Source organism: Saccopteryx bilineata, chromosome X (assembly GCF_036850765.1).
Source record: "Saccopteryx bilineata isolate mSacBil1 chromosome X, mSacBil1_pri_phased_curated, whole genome shotgun sequence".
Classification (NCBI taxonomy): Eukaryota; Metazoa; Chordata; class Mammalia; order Chiroptera; family Emballonuridae; genus Saccopteryx; species Saccopteryx bilineata.
This window is the reverse complement of record NC_089502.1, coordinates 89,686,346-89,706,502: the sequence shown is the minus strand read 5'-3', so window position 1 is coordinate 89,706,502 and position 20,157 is coordinate 89,686,346. Positions and strand designations below refer to the sequence as shown.

The 20,157-nt window shown below is 44.1% G+C and overlaps 2 protein-coding genes across 3 annotated transcripts in view; one reads left to right on the top strand and one right to left on the bottom strand.

Annotated features, from left to right (window-relative positions):
* Positions 1 to 15,634, bottom strand: part of NSDHL (NAD(P) dependent steroid dehydrogenase-like) — a 43,568-nt gene extending 27,934 nt beyond the window's left edge. Inside the window, exons 1-3 of the mRNA XM_066249347.1 lie at positions 15,483 to 15,634; positions 5,782 to 5,894; positions 2,764 to 2,922 (exon numbers count right to left, since the gene is read on the bottom strand). Of these exons, the coding sequence (XP_066105444.1) occupies positions 2,764 to 2,922; positions 5,782 to 5,894; positions 15,483 to 15,486 (276 nt within the window). The 5' untranslated portion in view covers positions 15,487 to 15,634. The remainder of the gene's footprint in view (positions 1 to 2,763; positions 2,923 to 5,781; positions 5,895 to 15,482) is intronic.
* A 155-nt stretch (positions 15,635 to 15,789) lies between these two features.
* CETN2 (centrin 2) lies at positions 15,790 to 19,769 on the top strand. Of its 2 annotated transcripts, none has more exons than XM_066248941.1 (5): positions 15,790 to 15,891; positions 16,852 to 16,995; positions 17,314 to 17,442; positions 18,545 to 18,682; positions 19,134 to 19,769. In XM_066248941.1, the coding sequence occupies exons 1-5, from the start codon at positions 15,793 to 15,795 to the stop codon at positions 19,221 to 19,223; spliced, it is 600 nt and encodes a 199-aa protein (XP_066105038.1). In that variant the 5' UTR covers positions 15,790 to 15,792; the 3' UTR covers positions 19,224 to 19,769. The 2 variants fall into 2 exon arrangements, with proteins under 2 accessions (XP_066105038.1, XP_066105037.1); XM_066248940.1 differs by having other exon boundaries at positions 16,837 to 16,995.
* The last annotated feature ends 388 nt before the right edge of the window (positions 19,770 to 20,157 follow it).

The window sequence follows — 20,157 nt, the reverse complement described above, 5'->3', positions numbered from 1 at the left end:
TGCAGTGGATAGAACCAAGCTGACCTAGGATGCTGAGGTCCCAGAACCCCGAGAATGGGCTCATCTGGCTTGAGTGCAGGCTCACCAGCTTGAGTGTGGGGTTGCTGGCCTGAGCATGGGATCAGAGACATGATCCCATGGTCACTGGCTTGAGCCTAAGGTCCCTGGCTCAGCTGGAGCCCCTTGTTCAAGGCACATATGAGAAGCAATCAATGAACTAAAAGTGCTGCAACTATGAGTTGATGCTTCTCATCTTTCCTTTCCTGTCTGTTTCTTGAAAAAAATAAAAAAAGAAAGAAGAAAAGAAAAAGTCCTACACCATGAAAAAGTATAAATGGCCAATCCACAGGAATATACTCTTCTGTGAAAAAACACATATAACAACAACTGGAAAGGGATTGAAAATAGGTATATTTAATTTACTGCTAAGAGGAACCAGAGCTCCCCAGAGAAATGGCTGATTGCAGATCTGGGGCAGGAAATAGATGAGCCAGGAACACCTTGTTATACAAGAAAACAAGAAAGCTAGCCAAGGCTCCTGGGGTCCTGTTAAAAGAACTTAAGAACCAACTTATATAGGCTCCCATTGGCCAAAGAAGAGCCAATCTGATTACCAGTAAGAATAAGAATCCCTTCTACAAACTGGTAAATAAAGGGAAAGAGTCAAGCATTTAATCCACATAAGGTATAAAGATTTGAGATAAGAAACAAAGAAAGAATGAAAGTATGTCACCATCTGGCAAAGCCTTATTAAGTAATAAGATCTAGAAATGACCATCAATAGATGTTAACACTATCAAAAGACAGCCATGGATTATGTGCCTAAGTTCACTGATTATTATTATTTTGCTGCAATTCTCTCTATGAAGGTACACATAAACATGATTTTTTCCCCCCTGAAATCATTAGAGAGTAAGTTGCAGACATTGTGCCACTTTGCCTCTAAAGTCTTCATCTAGCATCTAAGAACAAAGCCATCCTCCTAAATAACTACAAAACAATGATCATATGTAGAAGTAAGATAGGACAGACACTCTTACCCAAAATCAGTCTACACCCAAATTTCCCCAATGGTCCCAATAATGTCCTGTATAGCCGTTTCTATATTTGGATGTAGGATCCAATCATGGACTGATCACATTGTATTTAGTCCTGGTACCTCTTCTGTATCTGAATCTGGAACCATCTCCCTTTTTTTTCCTTTTTCTTTTGGAACACTGCCACTTTTCAGATCAGTTTATTTCCTCATGATTAGATTCAGGCTCAATACACTCCTTTTGGCATATTGACTTCAATCACTTGGCTAAGGTGATAGCTGCCAGATTTTGGCCATCAAAAAGGTACCTTTCAATTTCTGTAATTAAAAAGTAATTTGTGGCCCTGGCCGGTTGGCTCAGCGGTAGAGCGTCAGCCTGGCGTGTGGGGGACCCGGGTTCGATTCCCGGCCAGGACACATAGGAGAAGCACCCATTTGCTTTTCCACCCCCCCCCCTTCCTCTCTGTCTCTCTCTTCCCCTCCCGCAGCCAAGGCTCCATTGGAGCAAAGATGGCCCAGGCGCTGGGGATGGCTCCTTGGCCTCTGCCCCAGGCGCTAGAGTGGCTCTGGTCGCGGCAGAGCGACGCCCCGGAGGGGCAGAGCATTGCCCCCTGGTGGGCAGAGCATCGCCCCTGGTGGGCGTGCCGGGTGGATCCCGGTCGGGCGCATGCGGGAGTCTGTCTGACTGTCTCTCCCCATTTCTAGCTTCAGAAAAATACCAAAAAAAAAATACAAAAAAAAAGTAATTTGTGGGGTGATCATTTGAGACTCTGCAAGTATCATCCTCCCCAGAAACGTTCTACCGATTTCAGCATTCAGTGATGATCTCATTCTTAGTCCCCAACAGGAAGGACATGTGACTCTAAGCACTGTGGAACAGAAACACCAAGACTATACCGAGTGCTAAAAGTCTAACTACACCAGGTGCTGGCAAGGACGTGGGGCAACGGGGGTACTACCACACTGCTGGGGGAACAAAAAACTGACAGAGCAGCTTTGTCGAGCAATTTGGCAGCATCAAATAAAATTCAAAATATTAACACTCTATGACATGGGTAAAGCTTGAAAACTTTATATTCAGTGAAAGAAGTTAGTCATAAAAGCATAAACTCTATATGATTAGACTTGCATGAAATGTCCAGAAGAGGCACATCCACAGACAGAGGAGATGGATGGCTGGGAGAGAGGAGAGAAAATGGGGAGCATCTACTAAGGGGCCTGGAGTTTTCTTTCGGAGTGATGAAAATGTTCGGGAATTAGTGGTGACGGCTGCACAGCTTTAATATACTAACCACCACTAAATGGTGCCCTTTAAAAACATGAAATTTATGAAATGTGAATTATATCTCAATAAAAAAGTAAAATAAACTCAGCAATTGTACTTTTGGGTACATACTCTGGAGTAGGAGCTGGTATACTACATACAGCCAATGGAAAACTTTGTAAATAAAGTTTAATTGGCACACAGCCCTACTCGTCCATTTATTGTATATATTGACCAGGCTGCTTTTGCACTTCCATGGCAGAATGAAGTAGTAGCAACAGAAATGACAGTTATTCATTCTGAGTAGGAAGCATGTGGCTGTGTGATAAATTCTTTCCTATAACTTTAATATTTTTCAAAATAGTTTTTTTTGAAACAATTTGGCTGGCTTCTGAGCAGGGAAAGTCCAATGGTTTCCATTTGGGGGCCTATGGGGCTTCAGTAAAGCTGGGGGGCTCATTACCTGTTGGCTGCAGAGGTCACCCAGAAAGAACTGCACCTGGGGGTTGTCGAAGCCCTGACGCATATCGAATACATTGACGGTGTAGCCTCTTGCCAGCAACTGCTCCACCATGTGCTGCCCCAGGAACCCAGAGCCTCCGATCACTGTGCACTTCTTGGACTGAGGAGAGAGAGGGATGGCAGGGACATGGGTGTTGTGAGAACTGGAGCCTATTAAGAGACTGTACGCACTCATGCATCATAAGCCACTGTGATGGCAGGTCCATCTCTTTGTTTGTAAGCCTTCTTGAGCCAACACAGGAGCTTTATACAATTCTTGTATTCTATCACCAGTGGCAAACCTCCTGTCCTGGGATCAGTAATGAGGTAAGGGAGAGAGAGAAAAGAAGACTGAGAAAGACTTTGGCTGTACTGGATGACCTAACATGTGGTGTGTTTAGTGAAAGGAACAGGAGGCACCTCTGAAATAACTTAAACCACCTATCAAAACTGACAATCTAAAAAAAACAAAACAAAAACAAAAGTGGTATCTTCTTGCTTCTGATAGCTGATCCCTGGGCACTTGTAAGGGAGAACGAACAAAAAATAGAAACAAAACACACTCACACTCAACTACAGTGTGCACTCAGAACATCAGAAAGATGGAAGCCCAGTCTCCACACTTGTAGGAGAAAGTCAGGCCCTTTTTCTCCCTGACCCTATTGGGCTGAGCTGGGTGGCGTTGGGCTCGTCATCTAACCCCTTCTTGCTTTATCCGAGACTGTTACCATCTGATGGGACCTGCTGGCGGGGTTGCAGTGAGGATGGGTGAGCTGTTAGCCAGTCCCCGGGCTTTGCTTTCCCTTTTCTGAGCTCACTAACTCACTTCCCTACTTCTTCCTTACATACCTATACAATTGAGAAATGTAAGAGACTCAAGGAGCGTCAGGGCCCCTTCCACAGGTCCACTCCTGCCACTCTGGTGTCCCATCTGGAATGACATTTTTACTGGAGACCACTGGTCAGCTGGAAACAGCTCTGGAGCTTTAGCATCATTTGTCCAGGCCTCACTATCCACTCAGCCCAAATGATCTTTTCCACCCATTCTTGTGTACACTGTTTGGATTATTCCCAGATATGTGTAACCATATCATGCTCAATAATTTGCACCTTGACTGAAATTTCTAAGATATCCCCAGGGCATAGGCAAGTTAAACACAAAAATCCCTTTTTGTCCCTTCTTCCAAGTTAGTTGTACAGGCAAATTCGTTTGTGTTTTTTTTCTTCAAATAACTCCGAGCCTCTCTGCTTCCCAAACTGATTTTTCTTGGTTTCCATAAAGTCTGCCTGGGCCTTAAGAGGGACTAATGTCTTTAATCACATCTATAATGCTACATGGTTAGAGATCCTAGAAATAACTACTTTTCATGGCCATGAAAGACGATACAGGGGAAGTGGGCACAACGGATACGGAACATGTATTAGAATAAAACTCCAGACTGGAAACAGGTAATGAAACTCAAGAATGGGTTACTGAGGGGAGCTATAAAAATCAACATCTTAGAGAGTGTTCTTTTTTTTTTTTCCTGATTCACTGTGAAATTTATTCTCAAACATTTTTCCTACATTCTTGAAAAATATAAGCAAGTCCAGGTATATATCTTTTAAGTTTATAAAAAGACTAAATGTAATAAGGCAAATCAATAAGTTACCAATTTTATATATGTACCACATCTTCTTTACCAATTCATCTATCGATGGATACTTAGTTTGCTTCCGTATCTTGTCTATTATAGATAGTGCCGGGTATAGCACAGGGAATACAGTCAACACATTGCAATAACTATGCATGGTGCCAGCAGACTTATTGGGGTGATCACCTCACAAGTCATACAAATGTCCAATCACCATGCTATATACCTGAAATCAACAGAATATGGCATATTAACTATAATTGAAAAAAAGGGACCAATTTTTACTTATCTATTTATCCATCTGTATATTTATCTACTATTCCCAACTATTTTAATGTAATTTTTTCACATTTCAAAAGATATTCCTATCCTAAAGCTATATTATCTTGTTCTGGATCACAAAATTGATTTAAGGATTTCCAATTTGTATTTCAGAAACAAAACTCTTGCTCCAGAGAGAGTTTAAAGAATTGGCAAGAAAGTCATCTAGATAATTTATTTTAACTGCAGTATAATCTTGAAATAAAAGAATGATCTAGAGACCACTGGGTTACTACCAACATTTGTTTTCCCTTTTTTCCAGAGAAGTCTCATACCTTTACATGTTAATATGAAGATATTCTTTTGATTTTAGTACTTAAATGTATAACTTTTAATTTCTATAAAGTGAATCAGTGAGAAAGAACAACTTTTGATACAACCATTGGAATGTAGATACATCTTTCTGCTTGCTTTTTTGGTTGCCAACTATCAGTAGAATCCTAATTTATGCAAATAAGGAACTCCAGCTGGCAAGTGGCTCTGCTAGTTTGTCTGAACACCAGAATATTAGATTAACCTCAACTACGGGGGCACAGAGGAGGCTTTACACTGAGTTGTACACCCGAACCAGGCTGATGTGGTAGCCCCCGGGACCGTCCTGGGGAGTTCTCCTTTATTAATATTTGATATAAACACATTTTATCTTTGCATTATTACATTTCTGAAGCATTAGCATTCATTAAAAATGAATCAAAAAATCTTTAGGCCTTGCTATAGGGAGTAAGCCCAGGGGAGACCATACACTAACCCCACAGCTGGGCCTAGCCCACATCACAGATTTGTGAACAAAGAAATAATGGTCGTTTTAAACCACTACATTCTAACATTATCACATAGCAGTAACTGATACCTTAAATAAAGATATATCTTATATAGAAAAACAAAAAACATTCAACATCAATTGATTTAATAAATGTACCAAATATAATGTTTAACACAGCTAACTATCAATGGCTTGCTGGTATATAGGTATTCAACTTTCCCCTTATCTGATTTTGGCTAACCTTTGATGTGTCAGTACTCACTTTTGGAATGTCCTCTGTCAAATATGTCCCTGTGACCTGGTCTCTCATTGGTTCGCAAACAGCTTGTTCTATTTCAGCTCCAGATATGGTCCTGTTCGTGATCAGGGGATCCCCTTTTTTTGAGAGGGGAGGAAGAGGGAGAGAGAGACATCAACTTGTTGCTCCACTTAGTTGTATACTGATTGCTTCTTGTACTGCCTTGACCGGGATCAGACTGGCGACCCTTGGCTCAAGCCAAGCCAAAACCCCTTGCTCAAGCTGGTGACCTCATGATTGTGTTGATGATCCTGTACTCAAGCCGGCAACCTTGGGTTTCAAACCGGAGACCTAGCGTTTTGGGTGGGCACTCTACCCACTGTGCCACTACCAGCCAGGCAATCCTTCTTTTCTTTTTTCTTTTTTTCCCAAAGTTGGAAGCAGGGAGGCAGTCAGACAGACTACTGCATGCTCCCCACTGGGATCCACCCAGCACACCCACCAGGGGGCGATGCTCTGCCCATCTGGGGCATTGCTTCGTTTCCTCTGGAGCCATTCTAGCACCTGAGGCAAAGGCCATGGAGCCATCCTCAGCGCCTGGGCCAACTTTGCTCCAAAGGAGCCTTGGTTGTGGGAGGGAGAGAGAGAGATAGGAAGGAGAGGGGGAAGGGTGGAGAAGCAGATGGGTGCTTCTCCTGTGTGCCCTGACGGGAATCGAACCTGGGACTTCCACATCCAGGCTGACGCTCTACCACTGAGCAACTGCCCAGGGCTAACCCTTCTTAAAGACATGTTTAGAAACATTATTTTGTATAAATCAAAACATGTTTTAGAGCTTAGTATTTTTTGTGGATGTCAACACCCTGTAGAGTTTTCACAAGAGCTGAACTTTAACTGTAGCTGTTGGCTGGAGCCCTTTGCCACCATTCCTGTGATGCAGGCTGCTTTCTTAGAGAAGGCCACTTCTCTATCCCGTTAACTCACTGTATAGCTGGACTAGGGGCAGACTGGGAGGCCAGTTAAATAATCTCATTCATCAGTTACAACAAAAATAACACCTTTGGCATTGTAGCTTTTCCCATGGCACTAATGTGCTTCAATTACTATTTCTCCTGTGTTGATCATTAGACTAAGGCAGTGCAGTGGGAAAATACACAGACCTAGGGAGCCCTGGGGTCCAGTCCTGGCCTTATCAAAAACTGTAAATCTGCTCAAGTCATGTCTCTTTGATGCAACTCAGATTCTCCACCAATCAAATGGACTAGATGCTCATCGTGGAGATGCCAGGGCCTGGGATGCTGGGAGGGGGAAGAGTGTGACAGGATGTGGACCTTTCCTTCTTGGTGAAATTAAAGCCACCCTGACTGTGTGGAAGAACTCAAAGTATCTGGGGCAATCGGAAATCTTGGGAGAAAGTAGTGAAGCATACCAGTTGAAAGAGTCCCACAATGATACTAAACAGATGAAGAGTTATCACAGATCCCCTAACATCTGGAGACAGCAAAATCCATGACAAGGAAAAGTTGAACTGCTCAGAGAAGGCTAGATTCAGAGAACACTCTGAGGAGGAGGTGGCAGGCAGGAAGCCAGCACTGAGGTCTCAAATACCATGACTGCTCTGCTCTCATCTAATTCCAAACCTTCACACACACACGTTATGGTCATGTGTTCCTTTAGGAACTGTGGGTAGCTAAAATGGTTTTGAAATAGATGTTAGGATCCGCAATGCCTGATGGGGCCAGCTGCAGAAATATAATTCTGAAAATTATGAGGAAAATATATGAAAATTATCAGGAAAATACAGTGTGTCCATAAAGTCATGATGCACTTTTGACCGGTCACAGGAAAGCAACAAAAGACAATAGAAATGTGAAATCTGCACCAAATAAAAGGAAAAACCCTCCAAGTTTCTGTAGGATGATGTGGCAGCATGCGCTGATGATGACGTAACACCGTGTATACAGCGGAGCAGCCCACAGCCATGCCAGTCGAGATGTGGACGGTACAGAAGAAAGTTCAGTGTGTTCTGTGGCTCGCTAAATTCGAATCCATGACCAAAGTGCAATGTGAATATTGGCACCTTTATAATGAAGCACCACCACATAGGAATAACATTACTCGGTGGGATAAGCAGTTGAAGAAAACCGGCAGTTTGGTGGAGAAACCCTGTTCTGGTAGGCCATCAGTCAGTGATGAGTCTGTAGACACTATACAGGATTCCTACCTAAGGAGCCCTAAAAAACCTGTGCATGAGCCCACATCGAACTGCACTGAATAGGTATGAAACTGGGAGAGTTTTCCTTTCATTTGGTGCAGATTTCACATTTCTATCGTCTTTTGTTGCTTTCTTGTGACCAGTCAAAAGTGCACCATGACTTTACGGACACACTGTATATTGCAAAACTTCACTTTTTATAGACCTTTTCAGAATGTGCAAGTTGACTTGCAAGTTCTATGTCTATCCCATCCCTCTTGTTATCCCATAATCCTCTTTGTGTTGGCAGGGTCCCTGTTATTTGTCCATCCTTACCAGATGTGGCTGGTGAGCTTTGACTTATTTGGTTCAACGTGTATCAGCTGGGGAAATGAGCATTTGGGCACTTGCACCAAGGCCTAGAACAGGGGTCCCCAAACTTTTTACACAGGGGGCCAGTTCACTGTCCCTCAGACCATTGGAGGGCCGGACTATAAAAAAAAACTATGAACAAATCCCTATGCACACTGCACATATCTTATTTTAAAGTTAAAAAAAAAAAACAGGAACAAATACAATATTTAAAATAAAGAACAAGTAAATTTAAATCAACAAGCTGACCAGTATTTCAATGGGAACTATGGGCCTGCTTTTGGCTAATGAGATGGTCAATATCCAGTTCCATATTTGTCACTGCTAGCCATAAAAAGTGATATGTGCTCCTCTCACTGACCACCAATGAAAGAGGTGCCCCTTCCGGAAGTGCAGCGGGGGCCAAATAAATGACCTCAGGGGGCCGCATGTGGCCTGCGGGCCATAGTTTGGGGACCCCTGGCCTAGAAGCATGTGCTAGGAGTTCTGTCTTGCTCATTGCAATATCAGCATGAAGTGCGGTGCCTGACACCAAGCATGCACTCACATATCCACTGGACCCATGAGTACACAGTGTGTACACACCCATGCAGACCTCCTTCTGCTTTCCATCGCATACACACAGACACTCAACAAAGATGCAAGAGCATTATGGCAGCAAACAGGTTTGCCATTTTTCTGTTGGTACTATACTCAGAAACACCCACTGCTGGCTTCTTTCTCAATTTCCCCAGATACTCAGGGAAGCAGGAGGAAATGACATGACAGAAGGCATTTGCAGTGATGCAGTCAAAGCCAAGGAATGCCTGGGGCTACCAGAAGCTGGAAGAGGAAGGAAGAACCCTCCCCTAGAGCCCCCAGAGGGAGCACAGCCCTCCTCACTCCTTGATTTCAGGCCTCTAGCACTGGCAGAGAAGAAATGTCAGTTGTTTTAAGCCTCCTCCTCTGGGTGTGATCATTTGTTGCAGCAGCCCCAGTATCAACACAAGTATTCTTCACAGTAATGAAATTCAAATAGCACAACTGCCAATTCCACAGCCCATCTGCTCTCCTAGAAAAGCAAGAAGCTTTAGAGCCTGTTTCCTCTCAATCTCTAGGGGAGGATCTGGGAGGTCCTGGCCCCATGGATGCATACTATTCACACAAGGCTCATGCAGTCCTCAGTAAACCCGCCTCTTTTGAAAACAAAAACAAAATAAAACTATATACTAATTATTTTAAAGACTAAATACTATAAGCCAGGTAAGAATTTTGGTGATACTTTGGTCGTCTCTAGGGAGTGGGTACCCAAGACTATCCAGGGGAATGAGTCAGATCCCACTGGCAACCAACCCAACCTAAATCCCCCATGTGATAATATGCTTAGGTTAAAATGAACACCAAGAATATCTCTGATTGAAGAGACATTTCTCCACAAGAGACAGATTTTACAGATGGCCAATGATCACATGAAAAGAGGCTCAACATCACTAATCATTAGAGAAATGCGAACAAAAACCACAATGAAGGTCCTGGCCGGTTGGCTCAGTGGTAGAGCGTCAGCCTGGCGTGCAGAAGTCCCGGGTTCGATTCCCGGCCAGGGCACACAGGAGAACCGCCCATCTGCTTCTCCACCCCTCCCCCTCTCCTTCCTCTCTGTCTCTCTCTTCCCCTCCCGCAGCCGAGGCTCCATTGGAGCAAAGATGGCCTGGGCGCTGGGGATGGCTCCTTGGCCTCTGCCCCAGGCGCTAGAGTGGCTCTGGTTGCAACAGAGCAACGCCCAGGAGGGGCAGAGCATAGCCCCCTGGTGGGCGTGCCGGGTGGATCCCGGTCAGACGCATGCGGGAGTCTGTCTGACTGTCTCTCCCCATTTCCAGCTTCAGAAAAATAAAAATTTAAAATTAAAAAAAATTAAAAAAACACAATGAGATACTATTTCACACACACTGGAATGGTTATTATGAAAATATAAAAACCAACTCAAATAACAAGTGTTGATAGGAATGTCGAAAAACTGGAACCTTTGTGCACTAGTGGTGGGAATCAGTATAGGGGTTCCTCAAAAAGTTAAAAATAGAATTATCATATGATCCTACAATTTCACTACTGTGTATACACCCAAAAGATATGAACCCAAGAGCTCGAAGACATATGAGCACTCCTAAGCTTATTGCAGCATTACTCACAATAGCCAAGATGGAAACAACCTAAATATCATTGACACATAAATGGCTGAAGAAAATGTGGAATATACATACATACCCTGGCATATTTTTCAGCCTTAAAAAAGAAGGTAATTCTTCAATGTATGATAGCATGGGTGGACTTTGAGGATATTATGCTAAGTGAAATAAGCCAGCCACCGAAAGACAAGTACTGTATGATTTTACTTGTATAAGGTATCTAAAACAGTCAAATTCATAGAATAAAAGAATGGAATGCTGGTTACCAGGGGCCAGGGGAGGAGGAATGGGGAGTTGTTAATTAATGGTCAGAAAGTTTTAGTTGAGCAAGATGAATAAGCTCTAGAAATCTGCTGCACACCATTGTGCCAATAATATTGTATTACACACCTATATATTGTTAAAAAGGTAGATCTCATGTGGAGATCTCAGTGTTAAAAAGGTAGATCTCATTGTTCTTACCACAATAAAAAAAATTCAAAAAAGGAGAAATTCTGATGTAGACTACAATATAGATGAACCTTGAGGACATACATTAAGGGAAATGAGAAACTTGGGGACATTATGCTAAGTGAACAAGCCAGACACAGAAGGCCAAATTAGTATCATTTGATTTCTATGAGGTCTCTAGAGTAGTCAAGTTCATAGGCGCAGAAAGCAGAATGGTGGGTGCCGGTGCCAGTGCCAGGGGAGGACAGATTGCTGAGTGACCCCTTAGCAGGCACAGAGTTTCACTTCTACAAGGGGAAGAGTTCCGCGAGATGGATGCTGGGGAAGGTTGCACAACAATGTGAATCTACTTCATGCCGCTGAACTGTACACTTGAAAATGGTTAACATGGTAAAATTTCAGCATTATTTTACTACACATTCACTCAGAAGAAAAGCTCTGAATGGGAAAATAAGACCCTAAAGAGCCACATACTAGGGGCTGTGGTTGTTTTTTTTGTTTTTTTTTTTTTTGTATTTTTCTGAAGCTGGAAACGGGGAGAGACAGTCAGACAGACTCCCGCATGCGCCCGACGGGGATCCACCCAGCACGCCCACCAGGGGCGAAGCTCTGCCCCTCCGAGGCGTCGCTCTGCCATGACCAGAGCCACTCTAGCACCTGGGGCAGAGGCCAAGGAGCCATCCCCAGCGCCCGGGCCATCTTTGCTCCAATGGAGCCTTGGCTGCGGGAGGGGAAGAGAGAGACAGAGAGGAAGGAGGGGGGGTGGAGAAGCAAATGGGCGCTTCTCCTATGTGCCCTGGCCGGGAATCGAACCCGGGTCCCCCACACGCCAGGCCTACGCTGTACCGCTGAGCCAACCGGCCAGGGCCGGCTGTGATTGTTAAGCTTCACAAATCAGAAGCCTGAAGTCTTTCTCCTTTAAAATGGTAGGTCTTTGAATCCATTAAAAACCACTATGTATGTCTCCTTATACACACTGGGACAAAGTCTTGGGATAAAAAGAATCTAGGAAAAGAGAGCCACCTTCTACTGGTGAAATCCAAGTGCCTCACTCAACCCCTCGGCAAGAGGAGGAGGGCTGCTGAAAGGATTCAAAGAAAAGAGGAGCGAGTAAACTTAATTTCCTCCTTCCTGCTGGGGAAAGTTCCACACTACTGAGTCCTGGAGAGAAAAGGAAGGGGCAGCCTGTCCAACCAGATACAGAAATAGGAGTGGCTCCTTGTCCTTTCACAGACTAGAGGTATCTGTATGTTTCTGTAAGTTGTTTGTCTCTCCACTTGTCTATTTACTCTTAGGAAACAGAAAAGCCTTGGCTTTGAATTTGTGGTGGCCACTGAGAAACCCATTAGCATGCCTGTGAGCTTTAGTGTATGCTGTTCCCTCTCTGCTCCATGGTGAGTTCCTCCTCATCCTTCAAGGCCTATTTCAACTCATCTCTGTGAAGCCCTTTCCCCCTCGCCAAGAAAGGTTAGTTGCTTCCTCGGAACCTAGGTCTGCTCCTATTCTATCACTTTGCACACTGGTTTATACTTTCTCCTCCACATCTCTCTTGGCCCAATAGACTGTGAGCTCCTGGAGGACCAGCAAAGAGCCTGGAATGGAGTCCGGCTGAACTGGGCTGCTGTGGCTGTCTCATCTGTAGGGAAGCAATCTCTCCTGCTGACCTCAGAGCTGCTGTGGGGCCCAAACAAGCCCCAGGGGTAAAAAGGGAGCTATACCTCATAAAAGAGCACCCAATTGTGTCAGCTCACTCATTCCTACATTCTTTCATTCAAAAGGCACCACGTGCCAGCCACTGCCAAGCAGAACCTGCATAAGACAAGGAGCCAACCACCTAACATGAGAGAGAGACCTAGGAGATCACTCGAGAATGTCTTTGAGTACTGCTGAGGGCAGGGGTCCCCAAACTACGGCCCGCTGAGGCCATTTATCAGGCCCTGCCGCACTTCTGGAAGGGGCACCACCATCTCATTAGCCAAAAGCAGGCCCATAGTTTCCATTGAAATACTGGTCAGTTTGTTGATTTAAATTTACTTGTTTTTTATTTTAAATATTGTATTTGTTCCTGTTTTGTTTTTTTACTTTAAAATAAGATATGTGCAGTGTACATAGGGATTTGTTCATAGGTTTTTTTTTATAGTCCGGCCCTCCAATGGTCTGAGGGACAGTGAACTGGCCCCCTGTGTAAAAAGTTTGGGGACCCCTGGCTGAGGGTAAACCCAGAGCAGGGAGCTTGGCCCAGGAAGCAATTCCTCCGAGCTCTCAAGGCCCTGGAGGAGTGAACCAAGCAGAGAGGGCACATGTCCTAAAAGACAGCTGATGGCCCAGGGTGGGAATGACAAGGTGATGTCACACAGCCAGCATGCCTTGGCAACTATGATAGGTTGTGTCACAATGAGTGTGATGCAAGGCTGGGGGCAAAGTTGAGAACGTGCAGGGGATGTTTATCAAACTATGGAGTTACTTGAGGAGGAGATGAGGAGCTGCAGGAAGTTGTAAGCAGGGGTGAGTGTTATGATTAAAAAGAGCACTCTGGCTGCAGTGTGGAGAAGGGATCTCAGCCAAGTTTAAGGCCCAGGCATGCTAGGTAGGTGGAATGACAACAGCAAAGCAGAGAAAAGAACTAATGTTGCCTGAAACCCTGCTAAATGTTAGGCCCTTTTACTGTATTATACCAATACAATCCGAAAAGCATCCAGTTAAGGAGATAGTACTGGGCTCATTCAACAGATGAGAAACTGAGGCTCAGAGAGGTCAAGAGACTCGCCTGAAGTCACACAGCTGGTACATGGTCAAGGCAGAACTTGTAGTTGTTCCTTCTACTCTGCCAGGCTGCTACCTACAGACTGACTGGGAAGTAGGGCATGTAGGGACATGAAGTAAGAAAGACTAAGAGGGGCAAAACTGGGCAGAAGTCTTGGATGCCAGGCTGAGTTTGGACTTTACTCTGTAGTCATGAGAACCACTGAAGGTTTAAAAGCATGGGGGTGATTTGGCCAGAGCTGTTCGCTGGGAAGATTAACCTGGTTGAACAAGGTGGACTATATCAGTAAGAAGCAGGGAATGGGGATTACTCACCAGTCTTTCAACTAAGATTTATTGAGCACCTATGTGTCCCTCACTGTTGCAGGTACTAGAGTAGCCGCTGTGAACAAAACAAAGATTCCTGCCCTCATAGAGTTAATCTTCTGCTGGAAGGGCCATAAAGAACAAAATAAATAAGTAAAATATACCATAGGTTAGAAGGTGAAGAGTACTATAGGAAAAAAAAAGTAGAGCAAGGTGTAGGGCTTGGGTGTGCTGGGGGCTACAGTGCTAAATAGGGTGCTTAGGGTGGCTCACTGAGAAGGTAATAGTGAAGCAAAGACCAGGAGGTGGAAAAGAAGTGGACCAAGCAGGCAGAAGGAACAGCTGTAGTAAAAGTTCTAAGATAGGAGGGTGCCTGTGTTTTTGAGGCCCAGCAAGGAAGCCAGTGTCCCAGGTCTGGAGGGGCCAGGGAGAGGAGAGGACATGTCAAACCAGGCCTTGCAGGCCAAGGTGAAAACTTGGGCTTGGACTAGTTGGGAGGCTGATGATAAAGGCCCACATTGGGAGTTGAGCAGCAGAGGTGGAAAAGAATAAAAGAAATGGCACTAAAGGAGGAGAACTGATAGAACTTGGAGGCTGGTTAATAAGGGGGAGACAAAAAATATATATATGACTGAGGTTTGGACCTGGCTCATGCTCAAATATCAAGCAAGCAAAGGGCAGAAGGTGGGTGACCAGTTTATTAGCATAAGGAATGCTAATAAACTTTAGGCCTTTCTCAGGCTGAGAAACTTCTGCTCTTTCCCCTAGCTCCCTAAATACTGCCCCAATGCCCACAGGGGAAGGAGGTAAGGATGGAGAGCCACTTAGAGCTTTTACACGGAGCTGGTTGAGGAGGAGGATCCTGGACTTCTAGCTCCACTGCTGCAACTCCGTTTCAGCCCAAACCCTTGCAAACGACCCCTTATAATTATCCAAACTTGTCTCACACTTCCAAAACTCCTCTGCGACTTTACTTATGAGTGCCTAGGCCTGGAATGCTCCTCCCTATTCGCCTTTGAGTGTTTGGGTATCAAAGAGTGTAACTGTGGTGACCTCTCCCTTCCATACTCGCTCTTATCTCCTTTACTCCCTTCAAAGTCCGTTCCCAGGCCCCCAGCCACATTCTTGTGCTGCTTTTAGCCAGGGGACAACTTCAGCGACTCTCTCTGGGCTGGGGGGATGCTCTCAAAAGAGACACCTTCAAAGAAAGCCTCAGCTGGATTCAGCTTCTAATTCCCAGCTGTCTGAACCTGTGCGACAATGCACGACACACAGCCTTCCCTTCTTTGGGTCGTAACACCAAGGAAGTAGTCTCTGTTTCAACAGTAAGTTCTCTGACACGTCTGAGGCCCTCCGACCCACACTCAGTCTTAGGCCAGACCAGAAAGTCCCAACCTGGACTGCCCCACCCAGCCCCTTGCCTTCTCGCGCAGTCGCCAACACAAAGCAGCCTCCAAGGGAGAGATCGCGACTCTTACCCATCCTTAGTGGTCTCCCTTGTCGGTTTCAGCACGACTGCAGCCCGCAACGACCCAACTCTGGTCACTGGCCGCCACACTTTTCCTGCCGTCCGCGTGGGCCCACGATCGGTATAGGCTCCTTTAACATCCCTTACTGGCTTGGCTTGGCGCAGGTTCAACCAATCGCGCTCGCGGGTGATATTGTCCAATGAGGCGGGGCTCTGTCACAAGCGTACCACTTCCCGCCTTGGGCTGGATCTTTCTTGGGTTAGTCCCACCCATTCCATCCCTGCACCAATGGCAAGCGTCGGCGGCAAGCGGATGATCTATGGGCAGCGGCGCTGCCCGCGCGAGACTATGGAAACTGCGCCGAATCTCTGTGTACGTGGGTTGCCGTAACAACGGATGGTGGAGTCTGTTGGTGATGGTGAGTGTCTGCCCTCCTGTCGCGCCCCTTGCCCAGTGTCTGAGCTCTTCTTAGACCTCGGCCACACTTCTGGTGTTACTTCGCTGTTCTTGGCTTTGGCACGCCTCTCTTTCCTCGTGTATCTTTCTCGAATGGGCGAGGAAGAGACACCAGACACCCTGCTGGGCCTGTGAGACGCCGCTGGCTCCCCTTAACATACAGCTCCTCCCCTTAACCCACCCGCCCCTCAGGCTTCCCTGGCCTTCCTGGCCCAGTGGGCGACCTGTTGCAAAGCAAAGAAGACTCAGATTCCCCAAAGGCCTTCAGCCCACTCAGACCCTGGCCTCCTGACCGCCTCGCATTATCAAAGTTTCCGTACAGTGCTGGGGAAAGTTTATGATATTTGTTAACGCGCATTTTAAAATTTAAATATAGGGCCATTTGGGAAATGCTTTGAGCTTTTGGGGAAGGCACCGATAGATGTGCTGAGTGGGTTGGGTTTTAGAGTTTGTTATTGACAGTCTATACATATTAAGAACTTATTAGTATTTGGCCAAATCTAGAAGTAATCAGAAAGAGTACTTGGAAGGGGAGTACAGCAAGTGGGCATCGTAAAGACATTTCTAGAATAAGGATCCCCAGATTCAGGGACAGCTTATTATCTGTACAGTTATCCACACTCTGCTTCTTAGCTAGCTCTCTTTTGGGATGATTTTCAAGAAGGGATGTCCAAAAGAACGAGAAATCTTCTTACTTCTAGAAACCATAGTAAAAAGGGAGGGATAGAGGTGCATGGAAAAAATTCTTCTTCCCAGTAAACCCTATTATCTCTCCAGTTAAGCAAAGCTTTGGGATTGGTTGGTATAAAGTATTTTAAAAACAGATATGGTTGTCTTTCTTTATTTTATATAAAATTTGGACTATGTTACATAATATTGTGCTTATGTGTTTGTAAAACATCTAAAGGCTTCTAACTTTAAGAAGGTAAACATGGCATCAACTTCTCAGCGAAAAAGGATGAGTCCTAAGCCAGAGCTTACTGCAGAGCAGATCCAGGAAATCCGGCAAGCTTTTGATCTCTTTGATACTGATGCCACTGGGACTATTGATGTTAAGGAACTTAAGGCAAGTCCTGTACATTCCTGCTTAGCTGCCATGCCTTTCCTCTGCCTCTATGTCCTCTTTCCCTTTCACCCCTTTACTCCTTTTGTCCTCCCTGAAGAAAGTAACAAGGGAAGAGTGCACTGAGTGGGTTTCCTATCTTTACTTACCCCAAGTGTTATTAAATAAATGATGTCAAATATCAATTTGCCTGATGTTATAGTGTTTCCCAATCATTTTAACATGATTGTGTCTGATGCTGGCTTAATGCTCTCAACAATGTAATTTTTGCTGTTGCTATATTTAGATGTGTATATTGAGATCATCCTGTTTTTATTGTAGGTGGCAATGAGGGCGCTGGGGTTTGAACCCAAGAAAGAAGAGATTAAGAAAATGATAAGTGAAATTGATAAGGAAGGGACAGGAAAAATGAACTTTAATGACTTTTTGACTGTGATGACTCAGAAAATGGTAAGTTAGCTAAGCTAATCAGCATATTTTCGTCCCATAATAAACAAATTTGAATCTAGGAATAAAGATGTCTTTATTGAAGAAAAGTTAAGACAAAATGGAGAGTTCAGTTGATAAAGAATAGGATTTATGACTGAGAATTAGGATGCTTAAGTTTTACTTGGCTTTCTTCAAGGCCACAGTCACAAGAAGAGTCATTTTACTGGCTGTAAAGTAATGAAAGTACTATTGCTGTCACTTTTTTGCAATTATCATTCTCTAACTGCTATGTCAATGTGACAACCACAGGCAGTAAAACCTATAAACACCAACGGTATTGTCTTGCTGCATTTTGACTGATGAAGTCCCTATACTTTAAAGTTTGACATTCTTCTCTCCCCAGTTGTTATTCTGGGCAGCATTAGCCTGAGGGTCTTTTGCTTCAGCAGCTGTGTTTTTTCTCTGCACTGAGGATTTGGCCTTTCTTTAGTTTCTTAGGTGTCACTCTTTTAAAAGGTCCAAAGGGTCAAGTTAGAGTATTATATGTCATGTGACCTCACTCCCCTGAGTGTCATCCCACCCAGGAAGTATGTTCCCATTGGGCCATTGCTCTTTCTTTGGCCTCAGCTCCTCCTTAGTGTGGCTCATCTGTGCTGTAGTGATCTGTGAAAAAGTAACTCCGGTCAGTATCTCAGGTGTGTTTTCCAGGGCACAGGTCTGTTCCTACTCTGATAATTCTGTTGCTTTGAAATAATTGGTCCTATATTTTTCTTCATGGACTTACACCAGCTTAAGCAGCATATTTTCCCTAATTTTAACTCCACCTCTATATTTAAAAAAACAAGTCACCTTCTCTTTGATTGGTACAGAAAGTATAGTTTAAGTGTAGTAGTTTATCAAGTTCCTTTTTAGCCTCTGGGAATAATAATGTGATTGAGTTTGTCTTCTTCTACTCTGGATGTTGTTTGATATCCTGTGACCTAAGACCTAGGTAACTAAGGCTGTCACTTAGTCCATGTAATGATATAGGGGCAGGGCAAAGGGGGCAGGCAGTAGTAGGGCTGCAGGACATGAGTAACTGCAGTGCTTCCCTGCTCTTATGTTTCATGTTCTACTTGTTAAGTCTGAGAAAGATACCAAAGAAGAAATCCTGAAGGCTTTCAAGCTCTTTGATGATGATGAAACTGGGACAATATCGTTCAGCAATTTAAAACGTGTAGCCAAGGAGTTGGGCGAGAATCTCACTGACGAGGAGCTTCAGGTTTGTAATGCATCACACTGGAACCCAGAATTCCTGCTTGGAGCCCTGGGTGACTTTTCTGACTTACATTTTCTCTGATGTGAGCACCACTTTGAAGGAAAACTGGTGCTTTTTTGTCCCTCTGCTGGCCATTTCATTTCTCTTTTGATAATTAATTTCTCGTAGTGTGACAAACCTATGAACCCTGCTTCCAGAAAAATACAGACATGGACAGTTTTACTTACAATTTTAGGTTTTAGAAATCCCCCTTCAAGCTCCCTTCTAGGTGATATGTGTGACAAAGGATGACTTAGATTTCAGATAACTTTTCAGGAGTCAAGCTATTATAAACAGCATATTTTCATTGGGTGGACTACAATTGTCTATCTAGCATTAAAAAATAAATCTGTTTATTGCTCACATTTTGGTTTAGTTATGAATTAATCTAACCTGAATCCTTGCTGTCATGCAGGAAATGATTGATGAAGCTGATCGAGATGGAGACGGAGAAGTCAATGAGCAAGAGTTTCTGCGCATCATGAAAAAGACCAGCCTTTATTAAGATTCCTCTCTTCTTTTCTGTTGCAAGCATACATAACTAGATTTAGTGCCTGCCATTGTTTTGAACCTGGTTTTTAAGAACACAAACTGTTTTTTCCCCACTGACCTCCCTGTATAACTAGTAACAACCTCACATCTATTTTAGACTTTTGCAAGTGTTCCTTGACTCCTTGACATTAAAGTTCTTTGTGAGGTGACCTGCTGCTTGCTTTAATTTCACAAAGCAGAGCAAGAGTACATTGGAGTAGAGAAAAGGGTCTTAAAGCTTTCACCCACCTGCTGTTCTGCCTTCTGTTGCTTCACTTTTGTCATGTATTCCCACATTTATGCCACCACAAAAGGACTTATTAGACAAGCACCTGTTGTACCTGTATCACCATAAGCAACAGGCATCTCTTTGATGGTTCCGGTTTTAACTGACACCTGTGCACAGCTTTCTCTAATAACAAAACAAACAAACAAAAAAACCCAGCGAACTCTCTCACTTGCATTTCGATCTGTTTTTGCTATTTGTTTTGTCTTAAAAATAAAACCTTTCTTATTCTGAGCTTTTGTTCTCAGATGAATTCTTTAGTCTTGACTATGAGTTATTCTTCTAATCTAAACCATTGTGTTGAAGGCAGCCTAGTACATCCCAAACTCCTTACCAGCCTGTGGGCAGAAAATGAAATAATCCTTTGCTATTGGCATGAATTGTTTTTTTGCCTTGGGAACCTGTCTGTGTAAAACTAAAAGAATCCATTTCATATAAGCCTGAATGATGCCCCCCAAATAATTTTGACAAAGTGCAAGGCCAAAAAAGAGTTATTGGTAATCTTTGGACAGATTTGGGAAAGCCAGGTTATTATGTTGGTAGGTTTAGTTCAGGCAACCTCTGGTCAGTTTATCTGCTCGATATTGTCTCAGAATATTGGCATTGGGCCCTGGCCGGTTGG

Excerpts from the sequence above, each read along its gene's own strand:
- CETN2 (XM_066248940.1), top strand. The coding sequence starts at position 15,793 with ATGGGCAGCGGCGCTGCCCGCGCGAGACTATGGAAACTGCGCCGAATC. Across the intron at positions 17,443-18,544 it reads CTGTGATGACTCAGAAAATG|TCTGAGAAAGATACCAAAGA; the intron begins GTAAGTTAGCTA and ends CTACTTGTTAAG. Across the intron at positions 18,683-19,133 it reads TCACTGACGAGGAGCTTCAG|GAAATGATTGATGAAGCTGA; the intron begins GTTTGTAATGCA and ends GCTGTCATGCAG.